The sequence below is a fragment of the Diabrotica virgifera genome, chromosome 9, assembly GCF_917563875.1.
Source record: "Diabrotica virgifera virgifera chromosome 9, PGI_DIABVI_V3a".
Taxonomy (NCBI): Eukaryota; Metazoa; Arthropoda; class Insecta; order Coleoptera; family Chrysomelidae; genus Diabrotica; species Diabrotica virgifera.
The window spans coordinates 185,265,716-185,287,001 of record NC_065451.1 but is presented as its reverse complement, the minus strand read 5'-3'; the positions used below and the strand labels follow the sequence as shown (position 1 = coordinate 185,287,001).

General features: G+C 31.7%; 1 protein-coding gene across 1 annotated transcript in view; it reads left to right on the top strand.

Moving 5' to 3' along the window:
- The window catches only part of LOC126891812 (uncharacterized), a 999,773-nt gene that overhangs the window by 736,459 nt on the left and 242,028 nt on the right, over positions 1-21,286 (top strand). The window contains exon 4 of the mRNA XM_050661086.1: positions 20,638-20,798. Coding sequence (XP_050517043.1) covers positions 20,638-20,798 — 161 coding nt within the window. The remainder of the gene's footprint in view (positions 1-20,637; positions 20,799-21,286) is intronic.

The following is a 21,286-nucleotide window of genomic DNA, read 5'->3' as shown; positions in this document are numbered from 1 at the left end:
GTTACCAAGACGACTTTTTCTCACCCAAATATTATAAATTGTCAATAAATATATCAAATGTAAATATCGTAAAAATAAAATATTAAATCAGTTATGTAAAATTTGTACCTAAAGAGATCTAAAATTTTATGTTATCAAATGTAAGTATCTCACTTTTTACCACAGGCATATAAATTTTCAAATACCGGCTTTACTCTTTCTATCCTTCAAATTTGCCACTAGAAATACTTTACAATGCCCTCCACGTTGGACGACAGTTGTTGTGATCTTGATCATTGATATGAGATGATAATTTTATATGTCATTTAATTTAATCAATGCATTACTAATAATCTAATTAATTTACCAGATCACATATCAATATGTTTTCAATCTCAGGGCTTTTTATAAAATTAATTACTTACATACGTGGCTTCTAAGTATTTCTTAATGGTTCCTAATCGGGATAGGAAAGAAAAAAGTAAAATAATAACACATATGGGTTACAATTGTAATCAAAATATTGTTTATTTTATTCAAATGGCAATCACTGCTTAATATTTGCTATATCTTATTATTCTTAAACATAACCTTTACACATGGGAATCTTATTTTCTTTTGATTTCCAATTGAAAGTTTTTATTAACATTTAACTATTATGATTTATTAGCAACAATTCTATTTAAGTTTGATGAAGCTTTTCTGATATTATTGATTATGTTTCTTCAATTTTAAATGTGGTATTTACTACGAAAAACCCATACATTCATGTCCAAAAAAATGAGACTGACCTTTTTCTGGTGCACTGAGAATGTCTTCACACAAGACCCGTTTCCTGCTATCCTTGGCTGCAATCAAAACCTCGTCCTGGCTTCCAGTAATGTTCTCCTCTGAAACTAGCTCGTATAGCTCTCGTTTCCTGCTTCTGTCGTGATGCTGTCTTCTACCTTTTTCGAAACTGCAATCAGCTACCGGGAACTCTTGGCTCAAGGAGGTTCTTTTACTCTCAACCTGGCCTACCTCTCGTTCTACGATAGATACTCCACACTCACGGAACTACACAGGCTTTCTCACTCTCCGTACACTACCGTCTACTACTCGACTTCACTTCTCGACAGCTCAAAACATTCTGATCCCTATTTGTCATTCATTCCCCTACTTTCTAAATATCCCTTCCAGATTCACAAATCAAACTTCCACCACCAACTCTCATTCGCAGTGTTCCTCAAAACCAATTTTTAAACTTTCTAAATATGCTTAATGGATTTCAAAGAAAATAGTTAATTCCCATTCTAAAATTACTTTCTACTATATACAAATTTTAATGACCTATTCTCTATTTCCACTTAGTCTTATTTAGCATCGGCTAATGATCGATTCTTCCGCGAACAACGATAATGACCTATTAACGATTTCACTTGAGTCTTATTTAATCACTTCTTAAAATTAAATATAACAATTTGTTGTATACAGGTTGTTCTAAATTTATATGCCCGTGGTTGAGAAAATTGAAAATATTTTATATTAAATTGAATTTTGTCTATAATTATCAAATTTTAATTTTCATATCAAATAGAAATATAACAGTATGTATCTGTAACCGTGCAAATAAGTCATTAAAAGAATATATTAGTGGTTTTAGGAAATGTATTATTTATTATAATTCTTGTGTTTTTGGATTTGAGTTTCCCTGTAGTAAAATAATAAAATATTATGTAAGCATAACATTTTTACACTATATGTCGCCGTGTTGTGTAATTATATCCGAAACTTACATGTCTATTTCTAGGGCCTCGATGGAGTAGTGGAAGATGCGTTAGCATTGAGATTGGAAGGTTGCGGGTTCAATTCCTGGGCAATTCATATTTTTTTTTTATTTTTGGTTGTTTTAATAAAAAATTTTTGAAAGTGGTAGATAAGAAAGTTAGTTTGATTTTTAAATAAAATACAAATAACCTTTTAAGTATATTTACTTCGTTTAAATTACCTATTATATAGTGGAAGAATATCTTCTTACGTGCGTACAAAGTACGCACACATTCTTTTTTTCTACGTTAACCTGTAGACCTATAGAGTATAGCCAATATACAAGAAACAATTGAATACAAACATCGACCGTATATCAAACAAAATTAGTTAATTAGTCCGTTGTTCAACAACACTTTGTATTATACGCCATACTATAAAGCCCTTTTTTGTTTTCTTTTATTAAACTTCAAAAAACCTTCAAAAGGTTGTATGTACATAAAAATGAATTAAAATTACCGAACAATCAAAATAGAAGTCCTTTAATTAAAATAATATTGATCACAGTTAATAAATAAAAATATACGGAGTTTTGTAACATACAGGGTATAAGGATGGGAAAAACCTATCGGTTTAAACCTAAAACCGGTTTTTTTACTTCGCAATAACCGGTTTTACCTTCGCAATAACCGGTTTTACCGGTTGTTTTTTGTCCCGGTTATAACCGGTTTTTTTTAAGTAAAAACCGGTTATTAGGTTTTTACGGTGATTAGGATTAGGTTAGGTATTAGTTTGGATCCCAATCATAATTATTATTCTCAAGTAATTATTCCAAACAAAACCATAATTTAAATTTTATTTTATTTTATAAAATACAGAAGCAAACTGAAAGTGCAATCTCACATCAGCCAGAAACAATTATTAAGTTTTATTATAATATTTCCTTGAAAAGGTATTTGTAATCATAATATTTACATAAGAAGTGATCTGGTTGAATACGACGCAAACATCATCTATTTTTCACACTTAACTCTTGACATTGAAAGTTTGTGAATGACTTTTTCTGATTACCAAAAATAATGCTCTGAGTATGAATATCGAATCTCCAAGAATTTCGCTACGTTTTCAAAACGATACACTCATACAGGAAGTATTAAATGAGTTAAAATGTACCTATTCTACAAATATACAAACGTGTTAAAAGTAATACATGTTCTTTTGATAGAGGTACCTACTAATTTTGGTCATATTGATATCGAGTCGAATGGAGTATCGCAAACTAAAGTGTATTGTAAATGTAACTTTGTATTAAGATATTGGATTAAAAAAAACGAAAACCGGTTTTTCCAAAAACCGGTTTTTTGGCCGGTCATAACCGCTAGGTTAAACCGTAAGCAAAAAAAACGGTATAACCGAAAACCGGTGTTTTGTCAAAAATCGCCATCCCTAACAGGGTATGCCAAACCTCCGGTTTTCTTTTATTGTGGCTAAACTGACAGGTAAGATGAAAAGTTCGTAGGCTGACACATACATGGCACTACTGATATTAAATTCCTATGATTGTTAGCACTCCTAACCTTCAAAAAATGCGTGTATAAATGTAACAGCTGTCGATCTATTTGTTAATGAGATACAGCATTTTCAGTGAAGCATATTGTGTGTGTGTTCACTAACAGGGAATGGCATTAGACAAACTTTTTGCCACAGATATTAAACAACTTGTGTTTTTTAAAAAAACTGGACGAAAAGGAATTTCGTATCTACCTAAAAAGACGAAAAAATAATATTGTTGAAGCCAAGGCAAATTACTTCTACTTTGGTTACTCAAAGACCATCATAATATGTGTTTGGCCGCCGATAAAATTAGATTCATAAAATAAAATACATTTCGTAAGTGGAAACATTATGTATGTTATATTTTATATCTAATTGGAAGTTAATTTTTTAGTATGTTCCTGATGAAGTTGAAAAAATAAACATTTAACGAAATATCGAATTTTCGAAATAAATGTAGTTTAAATTCAAGCCAACGTATTAACATTATACCGTAATATATCTAACATACTTGTATGGTCGATAATTAGTACTATAGTCTGGTCAGATTATTGCAGAATAGGCCATTTTTGGGAAAAGTTCTTTACCAGCAAATTTATTGCTGGAATCGAATCTTATGATTGCATTTAATAATATAGGTGTGCAAAATCCGCAGATAGTATGCTACTTTTTTATAAACAAAATGGCGCCTCCAAATCGGTTTTTTAATTATTGCTCTATAACTCCAAAGATTTTAACTTTACACCAAAAAACACCCAAATAAAAATTCACCGTAATTAAATTCTGCATAGAGACACCGATTTACTTCGAAGATTTTTCTCGGAAAATGCGTGTTTTTCCAACAAAATCTTTAAGTTTTAACTAAAATTTTAGGTAAGCAATTACCTATCAATAATTAAATAGCTTGGTGACAGGGCCCCCGCGACCATATGTGCAAAGTGTGCAATGAACACGGGCGACATCCTTTAAGGGCGCCAAAACCCGGAGTCAAAAATTGCAAAAAACGAACAAACAAAAAATAAAAATTGAGAAATTAAATAGTGTTTGGGAAAGTATGCAACGTATTTTAGTATTTTAGTTTATTAGTTTTTTATAGTTAGGCATATGACTACTTAATTATGTAATAGCAAATACCCTCTTAGTTTTCTTATAATAAATATATACATAGTTTAACTCCATTTTATATAATATATTTCATAGTTAAATCCTTCTTTGTTACACCACTGGCTGTTCATAAGTATTTTCTTGTTGAAAGAGAGAACGCACTTACTTTGACAAAAGGGGATCAAAGTTTGCTTGGCACATGTATCAGGCTAGAAAGTGTTTCAAGGAACCACATGTGTTTTCTTTACCCCGAAAGGGCGGTACCTGAACCTTGCCAAGGAACAAGGAAGACAAAACTCAAGTCGGTACGAATTTCTACGTCGAGTCGAACGAGACACATTTGCCTAGTTTACCACCCGGGTGACCCTTCCGTCATGAAGATGCTGCCCAATCCTGGAGATACCGGCCAATTACACCCATTTTAAAGGTAGGTGCGATATTTTCTCTAACATTCATACAATTTATGAACATATAGCCAGGTCAACTTTTTCACATTTGCGTACAAACACACACATTTATTCATTTTTGCTATACTAAATGCCCATATATATCTTATCTCTACAAATCTAAACAGTCCATTGTCTCTACTACCTAACTAATTAAACCCAGCGACCATTACTCATCAATCAGAAGACATTAGACGCTTCAAATAGGATTAAGTATAAACACACACAAAATGTTATTAGTATAGCATCCAGTTACTGCCGATTCCCATTTGAGAGAACATGTCAGAAGCCAGGCATTTTAATTTATTTTGTTATGATTTCTTTCTGTTTGTTTCATTTTTATATTTTAGTCATTCATGTCAGAAGCCAGGCATTTTAATTTATTTTGTTATGATTTCATTCTGTTTGTTTCATTTTTATATTTTAGTCGACAAATAATAGTCCATTTACTCACGGTTTTTGCTGTAAATTTTAAAGAACTGCTTATATTGCCATACACATAGCTAACAAGAAAAGAAGTGATATTGTGCCGTGCGTGGGGATATAAGGGGTATTCTCAGGGGAATACGCGCGAAAATACCTGGGGGTATTCTGGGGGGTGAAAAAGCATGCGTTCAATAAGTCCGGAATTGGATAAACTGACTAATTCTAACCAACTGTCGGTCTATAGAGATTTTCACTAAGTCAATACTTTTCGAGTTATTTGCAAGTGAATATGTTCATTTTTCAACAAAAGACCCCGCTTTTAGAGGGTTCTTTGCAAATAGCTCTAAAACTAAATATTTTATCGAAAAAATACTCTCGGCAAAAATATAGCTTAAAAAGAAGTGAAAAAAATAATTTATATACGAAGTCTGCAAATCCAGAAAGGCATAGAACTAATAACCATAATGCTCTGCATAGAAGCAGAGTTGTAGCTAATGAAAAGTAGGTTCTTATTCGCCAAATTCCAAATCAAATATTTAAACGTAAAATAACCAAAAAATTAAGCACTTTTCTGGGAAAACTCATTACAGCTTCTTTAAAGTGTTTAAAAAGAGCTTTATTTTTTGTTTTTAAAAAAGTTTCTAGCAACAAGTACAAGCAACATTTTTTCGGTAAAAAAAAATTAATTAATTAAATTAATCGTTACCGTTTTACCATTTACTTTATAATATACAATGTATTGTTTATATTATGATCTGTAAGTTCATCAGTTTAAAGTGCTTATTTTTGAAAATATTTGGCTTTAAAGTAATTTTTTTTAATCTTGCAAAATTCCTCTTTTTCAAATAACTTAAAAATCATTACTGGTAACAAAAATCTAAAGCAGTAAAAAAATGTAGGTTTTGCTTTTCTGAATATTTTGAATTGTTTTCCTGTAAGACAAAAATTGCTAAGATATGGCTGTTCAAAATTTGTATACACTCCTGATTAGTTGCTCGTTCAGGCCCTTTTAACTACAGCCTTTTCAACCGCACTTTGAACCGATGAAGCTTTAATATAAACAATACATAAGTAAAGGAAATTTTGGTAAAGCGATAACAATTAATTTCATTTGGGATGCTAATCGCCCCCTAAATTAGGGAGTGCTTTTCACGATTTTTTTTACCAAAAAAAAAGGACCAACATTATTTGAGCGTAACTTACATTTGATGTTAAAATAAACTTTAAAAAAAACAAAAATATAGCTTCTTCAACACTTTAAAAAGTTTATAATGAGTTTTCCTTGATAAGTGCGTGAATTTTTGGTTATTTCACGTTAAGATGTTCGATTTGTAATTTGACTAAAAAGAACCTCCATTTCATTAGTTGCAACTCTGCTTCTACTGGGTCTGCAGACTTCAAATATAGGTACTTACACCATTTTTTCACTTTTTTATAAGCTATATTTTTTTCGATAAAATACTTACTTTTTGGGGTATTTGCGAAAATCCGTCTAAAATCTTCTTTTTTTTTTTTTTTGTTGAAAATGAACATATTTCATTTACTCGCAAGTAACTTGAAAAATATTAAAACGTATTGACTTAGTGAAAAAACTTTATAGAACAAAAGTTGTTTAAAATAATTTGTCATTTTATTTAATTCCGGAATTTTTATATGTTTGTTCACCCCCGAGAAGGGGTGAAACTCACATTCAGGGCAAAAGCACACATCGGGACAGTATCACTTTTTCTATGACATGTTAGATGTGTGTATTCGAAATGTCATGTCAATCTAAGCGGTACTTTAAAATTCGAAGGTTTTACAATATTTTAACTTGAGTATTATAGTCATATTTATAATAAATATGACTTCTAAAATTCAGTTTTTTGGTTCACTTCAAGCAATTACCTACCTTCAAAAAATAAATAAAAAACATAATCCAAAATGCCTTAAGGGGCGCCAAAATCATTTTTTGCACACAGGCGCCAGTAAACCTTACGGGGGCCCTGCTTGGTGACATAAAATCCCTTTTGGTATAGATTATATTTCCAGAAGCTGATGGAAATTCAGTAAACAGTTTAGCACCATAAAATAAAATAAAAATTCCATTTTGATTCAGTTGCAATGCGAAGGCAAAAACAATCTTATTTTTCACTTAGAATACGGAGCGCAGTTCAGCACTCTGAATCGACGATTTTCGACTCTTGTTGGAGTCTCATCGGAGAGAACGTAGGCCTGCTTCTCCATAATCTAAGTGACCAACACCGAGAGTTTATCCCCACACCGCAACTGACGTGAATGTACTAGGTGACTAGCGTCATCTGGCAATTGAAAGATGAAGTAGCTTTCAATCCTAGTAGCAATATTATTAATATTTAAAACTATTAAAATATTACTAAGAGATTTTTAAATTGAAAACTTATTGGTCCATTTCCTTGGTAACACCTCCATGGCTTCTAAAATTTGCAAGCCAGATGGATGCTGAAGCGAAGAAGACAAGACGGAATTCAAAAAACTGGCAATTCACGACCCCGTCTGTTCAGCTGGTAAATTCGAACAGAAAATGGACCTAGTTACTCAAAGAAGTAACGACTAATATAAAAATAAAATAAAAATTCCATTTTTATTCAGTTGCAATGCGAAGGCAAAAACAATCTTATTTTTCACTTAGAATACGGAGCGCAGTCCAGCACTCTGTGACTAGTTTAGAAATAATTTACGGTTGTTATAATAACCAAAATATATAGGCTATGTAAGAATAAATATGATTTTTGTATAAAAAGGCACTATATCTATCTAATATACCTACTTTACGGACTTGAAATTGGACTATTTAAGCGGCCTCAAATTAATTGGACTAATTAATTTATTATAACAAAACAAAAGCACCTTTGACATTTAATAATGCGTTGGTTAGGTGGCTCTCTCTACTCGAGTTACTTGGGAACAAAAGGAAATAAAGAATATTGCTTCACGGGAAGCTAACAAAATGCATTTTTTAACGTTACAGATTTTAATCTTTGAGATTCTATTTTCTCCAACCCTATTTTTATTTGAAATTTTGATATTTTTGGTATTTTTCAATCGGAATACCGATAGTTTTTGTTATTATAATATATGTTATGAGTCTTCTAAAGGTATGATTTGTGTGGAAAAAGAGTATCGAAATAAAATGGTGATGTTTCGGAAATTACCATCCTATTGTTTATATCTTCGCCGTACATGCCAGCCAAGTTTGACCGGTTGTATCTCAGGAACCACTCAGAGTATCGCAATTAAACGTTTTTTCTTTTAAAATACGCGTCCTGTCGCGTTCTATCCAGTACCGTTTTCATCATTTAATTTAATTTAACAGTTACCGAGATAGTCTATTTGTTTGTAAGCCAAAGGTTGTTTATAATTTTAAAATATTCCCGAGGCCGCTTAGGTACTTCAGTTTTAATGTAAAGTACATTAGATACTTATAGTGCCTTTTTATACAAAAATCATAGTTATTATTTTGTATCATAATTATTATGGTTATTATAGCGACCTTAAATTTTTAATTAACAATTTAATTGTTGCTAAACTGCTCATTCAATTTCCATGGGCTTCTGGAAATATAATCTATACCACAAGGGCTTTGATGTCACCAAGTTATTTAATTATTGAGAAATAATTACTTACCTCAAATTTTAGTTGAGGATTAAAGATTTTGTTGAAAAAATCCGTATTTTCCGAGAAAAATTTTGGTCGAAATAAATCGGGAAAAACATGGGCCTATGCAGAATTTAATTACGGTGAATATTTATTTGGGTGTTTTTGATGTAAAGTTAAAATCTTTGGAGCAATAGAGCAATAATTGAAAAAAAAACACGATTTGGGGGCGCCATTTGGTTTATAAAAAAAGTAGCACACTATCTGCGGACTTTGCATACTTATATTATTAATATATTTTTATGCTCTGTATTTCTCTCTTTTATGAGATTAATCAGCAAATTCTTAATTTAATTAATTTTAAATTTAAATTAAATTTTCTAATAAACTTTATTCTCAGGGCTATTTTATTTTTGATGCTTTACCTTTGGTTTGTGGCTTCTGGTATCTCTAGTTGATTACTCCATCCAGGACAAAACAGGGAAATTAAACACACTCAATGTCATATAAATATAAAAAAAAATTATTTATTTATCCAATATACCATAAACAAAAATATGCTAAAATCTAAATTTGTTGCAACTATTTCTCATCTACTAAATTAAGCTTTAATTCTGATATCTCCTCTGTTTTAACAAAAAAATTTATTTAAATAATTCGTAATTTATTCTTACAAAATTTAATAAAATTTACTTTTCTCCTTTTGAATTGATTACTTATTTCTTCTTTAAAATTTGGAATGAATAATTATGTTAAAAAACTGTTCAATACAAAAAATAAGCAAATATGGTGTGGATATAAACAAACGCTCTCCGTTTCACAAATGATTTGACTAACCTTTTTGTTTCTTTACTAATTCTTTTCCTGGATCGCTTCGTCCTCGATTCTCCCACACGTACTCTTAGGATGTTGCGAAAGGTCCCTCTCGTCCAAACTGCTTCACAAACAAACAAACAGGACTCGCTCTAATTCTCGACACAGCTCTCTCTGCTCGATATCTTGTGCAAATAGATATCAATCGGCTACTCGTTCTAGACAGAAACAGGAATCTTCCTCGGACACAGGAAAATTAACTTCTCAACTCGGTCAACGATTTCGTTTCAACTTGATTCTGCTCGCAAAAGCCAACTTCACCACTTTACACTAATTTCTCACTTTTTAAAAACTGGACTGCTGTCTCCAGATATTTATTACACAGTGCCTATTTTTTCTCTCGTCAAAATCAGACTCAACACTTTCATCCCTTCCATCCATAATTTTCCACCAATCACAAAACATCCTTTCTACCCACTACCCCGTATTATCATTTCTTAAGAACAAATTTAATTTGTATACACTTTCCACTTTGTTAAATTCTCGGAGACATCAAATTACTTTCGTTGTTTCAAAATGCTAAACAAAAACCCTTACATTCTAAACTCAATAAATTTGTTTACCGCTTAACCTTCTTCGATTTTTTTATAAAATGTCTTATTGTCCATTGCAAAGCGAAATTAACTGTATTGTCTAATCTGACCGCACCATTGTTTAACTCCGTTCAAAACCCCATTAAGAAAACCACCTTCTTAACGATTTCACTTTCTGCGAAAACACTGATTACTAACTAAATTATCTTATTACAATTTTTGGTCATATACAGGGCGAAGAAAATCTATAATTTCGTGGTCTATGATATAAATTTATTTTCTAAATTTTTCCCAAAAAATTCATAAAATATATAAATATTATAACAGTTCTATAACATTTAAAATATATAAAATAATAAACTATATAAATCATAAGATTCGATTCCATCAATAAAACTGCTGGTAAATAACTGTTCCTTGTATTTTGCTAATTATAGCAGAGTATTTATTATTTCGAATCCAATTCACGCCAAATAAACTTAATTTTAAAGTAAAATTGTGGCTTATTCCCATTAAAAATAGCGAATAATAATGACTTATTACCAAACTATTTTAAACGCTTAATCGTGCTTGCTTAGCGCCGATCCATTTAACCAATATTGAAATTTCACAGAATTGTAGATGACGTATGAAATATCATCGATTAAGCCATACGTTTGTTTGCTTTGTATATTAGATCGGAACGATGTTTACTCTATGCATAGAAATAATTACCCCAACTTCAAAACTGAGAAAACACGATCCAATATAAGCGTGCACGCTTTATTTAATCTATCTGGTGCCTAGCAAAACTAATAAAAGCAACAAGGAAATGTGATTCGCACTCGGAATACTCAGAAATCGATCAGAATTAAGAGTTCATCGATTGTACATGTGTTGGAGTTCCCACGCAGCCAATAAGACCTACGGGATGGATCCAATTTCGGAGCTTTTTGAGATTGCTAAAATATTAGCTGACACAAAAAGCTCTTTTAGATAATGGTTTAAAAGAAGACAGTTTTAAAATATTCTTTTCGTTTGTATAGTAATGGAGAGTTTTTTTAATAAGAATCGAATATTTTTATACTATCTGTTAAGGGGATGGGTACGTATTTTCGGCTGCAATGCTATTCAAATGGAGTTTCATTTTTTTTGAATCCTGAGAAAACTAATATGTATTTTTGAAAAATTTAAACGCAGAATGAAAGATTACGTTATTAGCGACGGCCGAAAGTCCCTGAGAACTTCTATAATGTTTATTTTAATAAGTCACAGGGGTGAAAATGTAAGAGTAAATTTAGTGTGATTTTTAAAAAAAACTTTTTATATATTCTAAGGGACTTTCGGCCCTCGGTAATAATTTAGTCTTTCATTCTGCGTTTAAATTTTTTAAAAATATTTATTGGTTTTTTCAGGATTCGAAAAAAATGAACACAGTGTCCGTGGTAATATTTTCCAAATCTATCTTTGCCATACAACTCACTCAGTCGAATAGAATATTGTCAGCACATTGTCAATCAAACAGTGACAAACAGTGACAATTTTAAATATTTGATATGAATCGGGAATATTTTGAGTTGTTGATTAAATAATATTGATACATAGTGTATTTGATAAATAATTGATTTAAGACGTGAACTTTATAAAAAGTTATTTATTGTGTATTATTTATGGAAGATCCAAGCAGAGAATACATCAAGATATATTCTGTGATCCAAGTATTTTGTTGTTAAAGATGTTCAAAACTGTAATCGTTCCATAGTAACAATATACTCGTATTATTAAAAAATCACTTTAACACTTTTCCTCTTTTCCCGATGGAGTATTAGTTTTTGTTGTACATATAAATTATGACAATCACTGATTACATAGTTAGTGAAAAAATTATCACATTTATTAACTGAATTAATTTAATAATACAATACATAATATACATAATAATTAATAATACAAATAACAGCTATCCAAGAACATTCAAAAGCCATCTCTTTAAGTTAATTATGACATTGTCAAGTAGAATGACATTCTAGTAATATTACATATCCATACCAGTGTGAATTTTACTACACGTAATTTGCCATGTAAAGACAGAAAAGGTAGGGATAGCCGTAAAATATTTGCGAATTATGTACCCATGGCCTTAATTCATTCTTTGTTCAAAAGTTCTTTAGTATTGACGTGTCATAGTATTTATTTACAATGGAAAAAATCAAGACTCGTGCAAGTGATTAAGTTTTTATTTCTGGAGTTCTAAAAGCAAAGGAATTTTATAAACTAATGTTGAAAGTGCATAAAAACTTCTTTAAGTGCCATCTTCGCGACGAAGGTTGGCAATCATCATTGCTATTCTAACTTTTGACACTACAGCCCGAAAGACTTCAGTTGAGCTGCATCAAGACCGTTCTCTGAAATTTCCCAGCCAGAAAATTTTTTTTCTACCTATGCTGCGCCTTCCTTGACCCTTTCCCTGCATAATTAATTTTAGGCGTTCATATCTTTCACTACATGTTATATGGCCCAAGTATTGAAGTTTTCTTATTTTGATGGAATCCAGTATCTCCCTCCTGTTCTCTATTCTTGTTAGTACTTCCTCATTGGGTACTGTCTATCCAGGAGATTCTCAGCATTCTTCGATATGTCCACATTTCAAATGCTTTCAATCTATTAAGACATTGTTTATTAAGAGTCCATATCTCCACACCATACAAAAGAACAGAAAATACATAACATATCTCTTCGCTTTTAATTATCACAATAGAGATATGGGTAGAAATATTGCTAGCATTATACACCTAAAATCGACCGTTTTTCTGTTGTTTTAAGTTGAATACACCGATTTGAGTACGCACCAAAAAAACAAACTCTTTTCACCTACCATATCAATCTCTTTTTATATTATAACTAGAAAATTTAGGAATGAACAAGTCTCTTTGTTTTATTATAAGCTACAAAAATATTTTATACAGTTTTTTTATTTAGATGCATATACTTCGTCTAATTTACTAACCGTTTCACGTCATCCGCGTCATAGCCTGTGACGTCACATGGTACCAACACGAAATATTTAGGCGGTAGGTGTGTTCTTTTTTAGAATCATTTTGTCTAGTACACTGGAATTACAGCCACTAGACATATTTTATTATATACGCGTAGGACTAATATTTAACGATTTCTATTAATGTTAACCTAAAGAAATACACAATAATACGTTTCATTTAATTTGTATAAATGGATTATGAAGCGTTTTAAAGGTGACATTTTAGAATAAATTGGTAACATTTATTTGACAGTTGCGTTGATTACACTTCATATTTGTTTATATTCTTTACTATAATACGTATCTGTTTTATTATATTTACTGATCCTCTACTATAGAAATATAAATTTCACCTAATTTTATCACGACTTGGAATAATCGAGGTATCTGACATCTTTTTTAGTTGTTATTGTAGATATATACAAAGAAACCTACCGGCTTCATGCCAAGAGTTCGGAGCCGTTTTTTAATTATTAACAATGCAGTGCAAAAACGCTTTCACTGCATATCTTAAAAGATTTTAACTGAATTCCTGTTCTGTATTTCTTAAGTTTTTACTTATTTACATTGAATATTAATTTGTTTTGTTGTATAATCCACGTTTACAATAATTATGTGATATATTTGATTTAAAATGGGTTCAGGATTTTTTTATACTTTGGCAACTATGTCAACTTAGATCTCTGGCGTAGATAATGACGTGCAACGGTAAGTAAATTAGACGGACTGTAGTCTTTAACGTATTCGTAAAAAACCGTCCGAAAAGCCGTCCGTATTGAGTTTTCAAAAAAAAACTTATAGAACAATTTTTGCTTAGAATTAAGTTCTCTAGCTACTCCCGTAGTTATTTTGACAAAAAAATTGCCCAACCTCTTGAAGGGGTGGGAACCGCCCCCAAGATAAAAGTGCCATAGTATATAGGGTACCCTTTGAATTAGGAGTTAAGTAGAGGCTATTCCCAAAATTTCATTAAAACCCATGCAGTAAGATAGAATTCGGAGGTAATACCTTTTCCTGCTCTCATTGACTGGCGTACTGAGGCTGTTTAGGCTTAATCTGAAGGAGTTTCTGCATTGATTTATAATTATTGTCGACGAAACATGCATCCACTGATAATCACCAGGGACCAAAGATGATTCAATATAGTAGACGTCACAATGCGAACGTGCTCCGAAGAAGGCGAAGACTGGCCTATCGGCCGGAAAGATGATGCCCACCGTTTTTAGGGATTAACAAGTTGCAATCTATATCATGTTCTCGGAATAGGACAAAAAACGGTCACAGTGCTTTACTATGCCGCACTATTGGGCCGTTTCGATGCCGAATTGCAGGAAAAACAGCCCCAATTAAAGAAGAAGAAAATGCTTTTTCACCTTGATCAGGTACCAGCTCACACCTCTGCCATCAGCATAGACGAATTGGGCTACGAACTTCTGTACCATCCACCGTATTCTCCATATTTGGCCCTACATGACTTCTGTTTGTTTCCAAACTTGATAAAGTCACTTGCCGGACAGAAATTTAAGTCGAGTGAGGAGTTCATTCTTCAGCCAAATGAGGAGGAGAAAACGTGTTCTTCAGGCGGGTTAAAGAAGTTGATTCATTGCGGGATCCAGTGTATTGAGCTAAAAGGAGACTACATTGAGAAATAAATCGCTACTAATCAAGAATTTTCATTTTTCTGTTGAAGAAAAAAAAGTTATTGAAGACTGAATACTTATCGGACCACCCTAGTACTCCTAATTACTTGAAACTTTAATCGTATTCAGGAATATTTTCACGTAAGGGAAAATCGTCAACAAATCTGACACATCCTGTATTAAAGTGTCCGGGAAAACGCTTTTATTCGAAATAACAGTTTCGCAAAATCGTGAAGCTATTATGCAAATATCGCCAAAATGAACAAAACCGTAATAACATCGACGATGCCGCCAAATCCATTCCCGTGCCCTTTAGACTAACAATAACAAAAATCCAAATTGGTGGAAAATATTGACCAAGTGACCTGGAAAACATAGAAAGGCTCAAAAGTACAATATTGTAGGTGTGTAAAACTCATCCAAGTAAAAGGGTTAAAGTGATTTTAGTTTGGAAATGAGTAGGAAATTCTAATTTTCTCTGATTTATTCCAAATAAAAAATACATGGGGTAAACATGTTTAAGCTGAAGACTGTACAAGAATATTAAATAACATTAAATACTCAATAAAAATAAAAAATAATTAAACATGCGCTATTTTAATAAGAGATTTTGAGCATTGGTCTCAATTCCGTAACCATATTTAGTCTCTTTTCCTATTCGTAATTTTGTTAGGACAGAACTTTACTTAAATCTGTGGGCAAAAAAATGGCATGTTACCTTCCCAGTACTTTAGATTGAAATGTAAAATGAATCGACTTTATATTGACTTCGCTATGTAGCCAACTTCCTTATGATGAAGGGTGGATTGCCAAGCGGGTCTTAATTGTAGAAGAATTTGATTTGTATAGTAGTCAAACCAACAAATTATATCACAGCGGCTAAGATAGGCAGGACCTCGATTTTTGACACTTCGCTCCGTTATCAAACGTATTCGCTTCGTATACTAAACAGATACCAAGCGAATACGTTCGATAACGAAGCGAAGGGTCAAAAATCGAGGTCCAGACCACGTGAACAGACTTCATAACGATGGAATTGTAAGACTGGTAAGGGAGGAGATTCCTACAGGAAAAAGACCACTGGGACGTCCCATAATGCGATGGAGAGATAACAATCACGCAGATCTCGGGGAAATGAACATTTCATTTGATCCTAGGTTTTTAGAAGACCGTACAACTTGGAAAAAAGTTGTACAGTCAGCCAAGTCCCACCTAGGGTCGTGGCGCTACGTGATGATCATGAATTTAAACTTTAGACTTTGCAATTAATAACCATATTAAAGTTTAACTTTCATTGCCTAAAATAATTAGTTATAATTAATATTTTATATCCAGTGACGGCTCGTGACTTTTTCATTAGGGGAGGCTATACCTAACTGTAAATTATCTAGACAAATTTGCACTAGCAAAAAAAAATCCGCCAAAAAAATCTTAATTTAATTTTTTTTGACCATTTTTTATTTACATTTTAAAATATCATCATAATTCATAATTATTTCATAATATCATATCATTTTAAAAATAGTTAGTATAATTGTAAAAGTGTATTACCAAAGTTTGTGTCGTTTATTTGTTAACAATTCTATCTCTGTAAGTAGATATGCATATCAAAATAAATACAGATTTGAAGTTTTGCAGTCCATACATGTTGAAGGTTTACATTGTTTAAAATACTCAACTGAATTTTTTTAATTCTAAAAGCGGCTTGCTCTGTGAATGCAAAACACGGTAAATTACCGATATTTTGCTTTGCATTACAGATATCGGAAAAAGATATTTAAACAAGTTGTTCCAAATATTATTCTAATCCCACATACCAAATTTCTTCACAAAATTCGCACTTTTAGTTTTTTCATTACTTGTAGTCAGGATCCTAAAATCCGCAGAGGAGGCTGCTGGCCGAAAAATCTCACTTGCCCCATCTCCGGGCAGCGTGTGCGTTAAGCGATGTGCAGCTATAAGGAAACCGGGTCTCCTTAAACCATCCTTAAACGCTGCTGGGCTACTAGGCTATTAATTACGTATTTTAGAAAGGAACTACAACGTTAACGAGGTTTTATTGTTTCATATAGTCAATGGACCTCTAGATATGAAAAACCGCGGAGTGCTACCATTTAGTGGGGTGCGTTTTTGAGAAAGGGATGAATTAGTCCCTAGGCACAGGGCGAATTAGGGTGAGTTCTATGCACGTTTGGTACAAACACTTCTACAGGAAAAATGTTCTAGGTTAAATTTACTATCGAAATATTACATTTTAAAGTCAAAAATATTTTTTTTTTACAAAAATATATTCAAAAGAAAAGCAAGAAAAAAACACCTAAGGTAGCATTTTTGTTTCTTGTCCCATAACTTTTTTCCACGGCGATATAGGTATAGGCATTGCTTCACAGAAAAAAAACTTCCATCCTTCCTCTTTAAAATGAAGTTTGGCATAAGTCTCTATGATTTACAGTTTCCAAAATATGATTTTTGAAATTTCACCACTCACAGCGATTTTGTGCCATTTTCCTTGTTACTTCGCAAACATTGTTCTGTAACTATTTTTTACGCAGCTTTAGGTATAAGCAATGTTACATTTAGTAGGAAGAAAAGTCAATTACCTTTAAAATGGTCTATCGTAGAAGACTGTATGATTATTTTTAAGCAAGATACGGTTTTCAAAATTTTATACTTTTAATGATTTTTGATATATTTTACGATTATTTTTAAATTTCTCATTATAACTTTTTTTATTGTATATTTAGGTATATACATTGTCCAATAAAAAAGAAAGCCTATTTTCTTACTTTAAAATGGTGTAATGTAAAAAATTCTAGGTCTATTTTTGAACAAGATAAGCTTTTTCAAAGCTTAGCATATACACATGCAATTGGTCCCACTAAGTTGGAACCATATGGAAAACATTTTATTATTAACTTTATGAAAAAAAATATTATTTATAAAATTCTCTGCATAGTCTAAAACCTAAGATGTAATTATCAGATATAAAATTTTATCAATAGTGTACGAGGTATGTTAAAAAATATGAATTTCGCTCAAGAGTAAAGTACCTTTATATTTCACAATATCGAAAAGTGCTATTAAGAAAAGTTACTTGGAATTAAAAATTATATTACAATATGCAATTATATTCTTCTAATTGAAAAATAAATTTTTTTTTAATTTTTCTCAAATTACGGATACCCTTGGATATCCTACGGATATCTTGTTTAAAAATAGTCCTAGAGGTGTTTGCAATACACCATTTTAAAGTAAAGAAAATAAGCTTTTTTTATTCCACAATGTATATACCTAAATGTACAAGAAAAAAAGTCATAATGTAAATAAGTTTAAAAAATAATCATAAACAATATCAAAAATCATTAAAAGTATAAAACCTTGAAAAAGCATAACTTGTTTAAAAATAGGCGTACAGCCTTATACAATAGACCATTTTAAAGGTAATTGACTTCTCTTTCTATTAAATGTACCATTGCATATACCTAGAAATGCGTAGAAAAAAGTTACAGAACAATGTTTGCGAAATAATGGGGAAAATGGCTCAAAAATTCTGTGAGCGGCAAATTTTGAAAAATCCTATTTCGGAAACAATAAATCCTAGAGACTTCTTCCAAACGTTATTTTAAAGAGGAAGGATGGTAGTTATTTCTCGCTGAAGCAATGCCTATACCTATATCGCTGTGGAAAAAAGTTATGGGGCAAAAAACAAAATTGCTTTCTTTCGTGTTTTTTTCTTGCTTTTCTTTTGAATATATTTTTGTAAAAAATAATACTTTGGACTTTAAGACATGATATTTCCATAGTAAATTTAACCTGGAACAATTTTCCTGTAGAAGTGTTTGTACCAAGAGTGAATAAAACTCATCCTATTTCGCCCTGTGCCTAGGGACTAATTCACCCCTTTCTCAAAAACGCACCCATTTAAATGGTATAACTCCGCGGTTTTTTCAAACTTAGAGGCCCATTGACCATATGAGACAATAAAATCCCATTAACGTTGTAGTTCCTTTTAGCTCTCTTATTTTGAACATAATCAATAGCCTAGACGCAGAGCATTAGCAAGTGAGATTTTCCGGACAGCAGCCTCCTCTGCGATTTTAGGATCCCGACTACAAATAATGAAAAAACTAAAAGTGCGAATTTTGTGCTGAAATTTGGTATGTGGGGTTAGAATATTATTTGGAACAACTTGTTCAAATAACTTTTTGCGATATCTCGAACGCTAAGCAAAATAGCAAAGTAAACGAAAACAGTGTAGCGTGTGTAAAAAATTTATGGGGAGGCTAAGCCTCCCTTGCCTCCTCTGACCAGCCGCCACTGTTTATATCACTAGAAATTGATTTGGCATGCCTGGTCAAATTTTAACTTCACGCAAAATTCACAAAAACAAAGATGATAGGCCAGTACAGTAAACATTTAATTTATATTTATGACAAATTACATTTATGCTGCTGCACAAAATTTAAACGTAACAGTTACTATTGTTCTAGTTTTCTGAGTCGAAATCATCATGTTAAATTTTTTTGCTCTTGTATTAAATCTTTGAACCATTCCTTGAAGGCTATCTTCATTTTTGGTCTATCAGTATTGCATCGTCTGCGTAACAGAGAATTTATTTTAATTTCGTTGTTCTCGATTTAAATCTTCTTCCTTTATTTGCGCTCTTTGTGACTTCTCTGTCGTTTTCTGGTTCTTGATTATTGCTCTTTCTATACAGGGTGTCCCGGAAAATAGTGCGTTCCTTTAAGGTATGGAGAGAATACACAATTTGGAACAAAAAAGTCCTATACCATTTTTTTCTAAAGTTAAGCGTTTCCAAAAAAAAGTTAACATTGTTTTCCATATACCTGTATTTTAATGTTTGGAAATTTTAATAAACTGGCAACATCGTACGCACTACGGCATAATAACATAATAAGAACTCGTTTGTGATTGTGATTAACAGTACCTATTTAAAATAATCCAACCTAATAGTAGGTAATACTTATGTATTTACTGTTTGTTTACTAAAATTATTTTCTTTTGAAATGTATTGAAATACCTATTGCATAATTTTAAACTAATTACACATCTTTTAACATAAAAACACATCTTTTAACTAAACTAGTATTATGTATTTAGTAAGGTTTAAATAGGTTGAATGCTGAGTATTGCTGAGGGCTTTAACTGAATTACATAGTTTTAATAGTTTACAGTGGAACTTAAATACACCAGATAATGTCTCAGTAATTTGTTTACTTGTGAACTGAAATAACTAAGTTGTACTTACTTGAAAATAATTAATATACCGAATAGATGTTTCAAGTAACCTTTCACAAACACCATTCATAGGTAATAACATAATAAGTAATACACTCACTATTCGAAAACATTTTCGGCATTGACACTAAACAGGATTCTTTAAAACTATCTGTTTACTATCATCTTCTATCTACCTATTTACATGGGACTGTCTATGCTTAAATTTGCGTCCCGCACATAGTTGTCAGATTTAAATTTGGATACCAAAATACATTTTAATTTTTTGGTCAAACGGTTGCATTTAGAAAAAAATGTTATAAGAGTTTTTTGTTCTACATGGTGCCTTCTACCTATACCTTTAAGGAACGCACTATTTTCCGGGACACCCTGTATAATAAGATTAGATTGATTTTAATTTTTTAAAAATCTAAATAAAAATTATTTTATATTCTGTTTTGTTTCAGTTCGACCACTCGGCATAAACTTGACAGGCGTCGAAAATCACGTCGTCCAAGGGACCAACGTCAAGTTGGACTGCAAAGTATTTAATGCACGACCAGCAGCGACAGTGCGATGGGCCAACGGTTCCAATAGTATAACGATCGACAACAAAACAATAATGGAGGTAAGCAAACAAAAATAACAACTACATAAATATCACGGTATGTTCTATGTATACAGAGAGAGTCTGTAAAGTGGAATAAATTCAATATCTCAAATACTAATCGTTTTTTTGGAAAATGCTCAGACCCGTCGATTAGTATTTCAAATTGTCCTTTTTGACATTCAATAAAAATGTATACAGGGTGTCCCAATTTAGAGATATGACGTCATCGTCGATTTTCTTAAATGGCAACACTGTCATTTTGATAGCTAATTTGATAGGGTTTGTAAAGTTATACATAACTGCAAAATATCAAATTTTTATTCTCTACCATTTACAAGATAATAGAAAATAACAAAGTTATATCTGTAATTTGGAATATATTCAATAATTAAAATACTAACTGTTTTTTTGAAAAATGCTCAGACCCGTCGATTAGTATATCAAATTGTCCTTTTTGACATATAATAACAATGTATACAGGGTGTCCCAATTTAGAGATATGACGT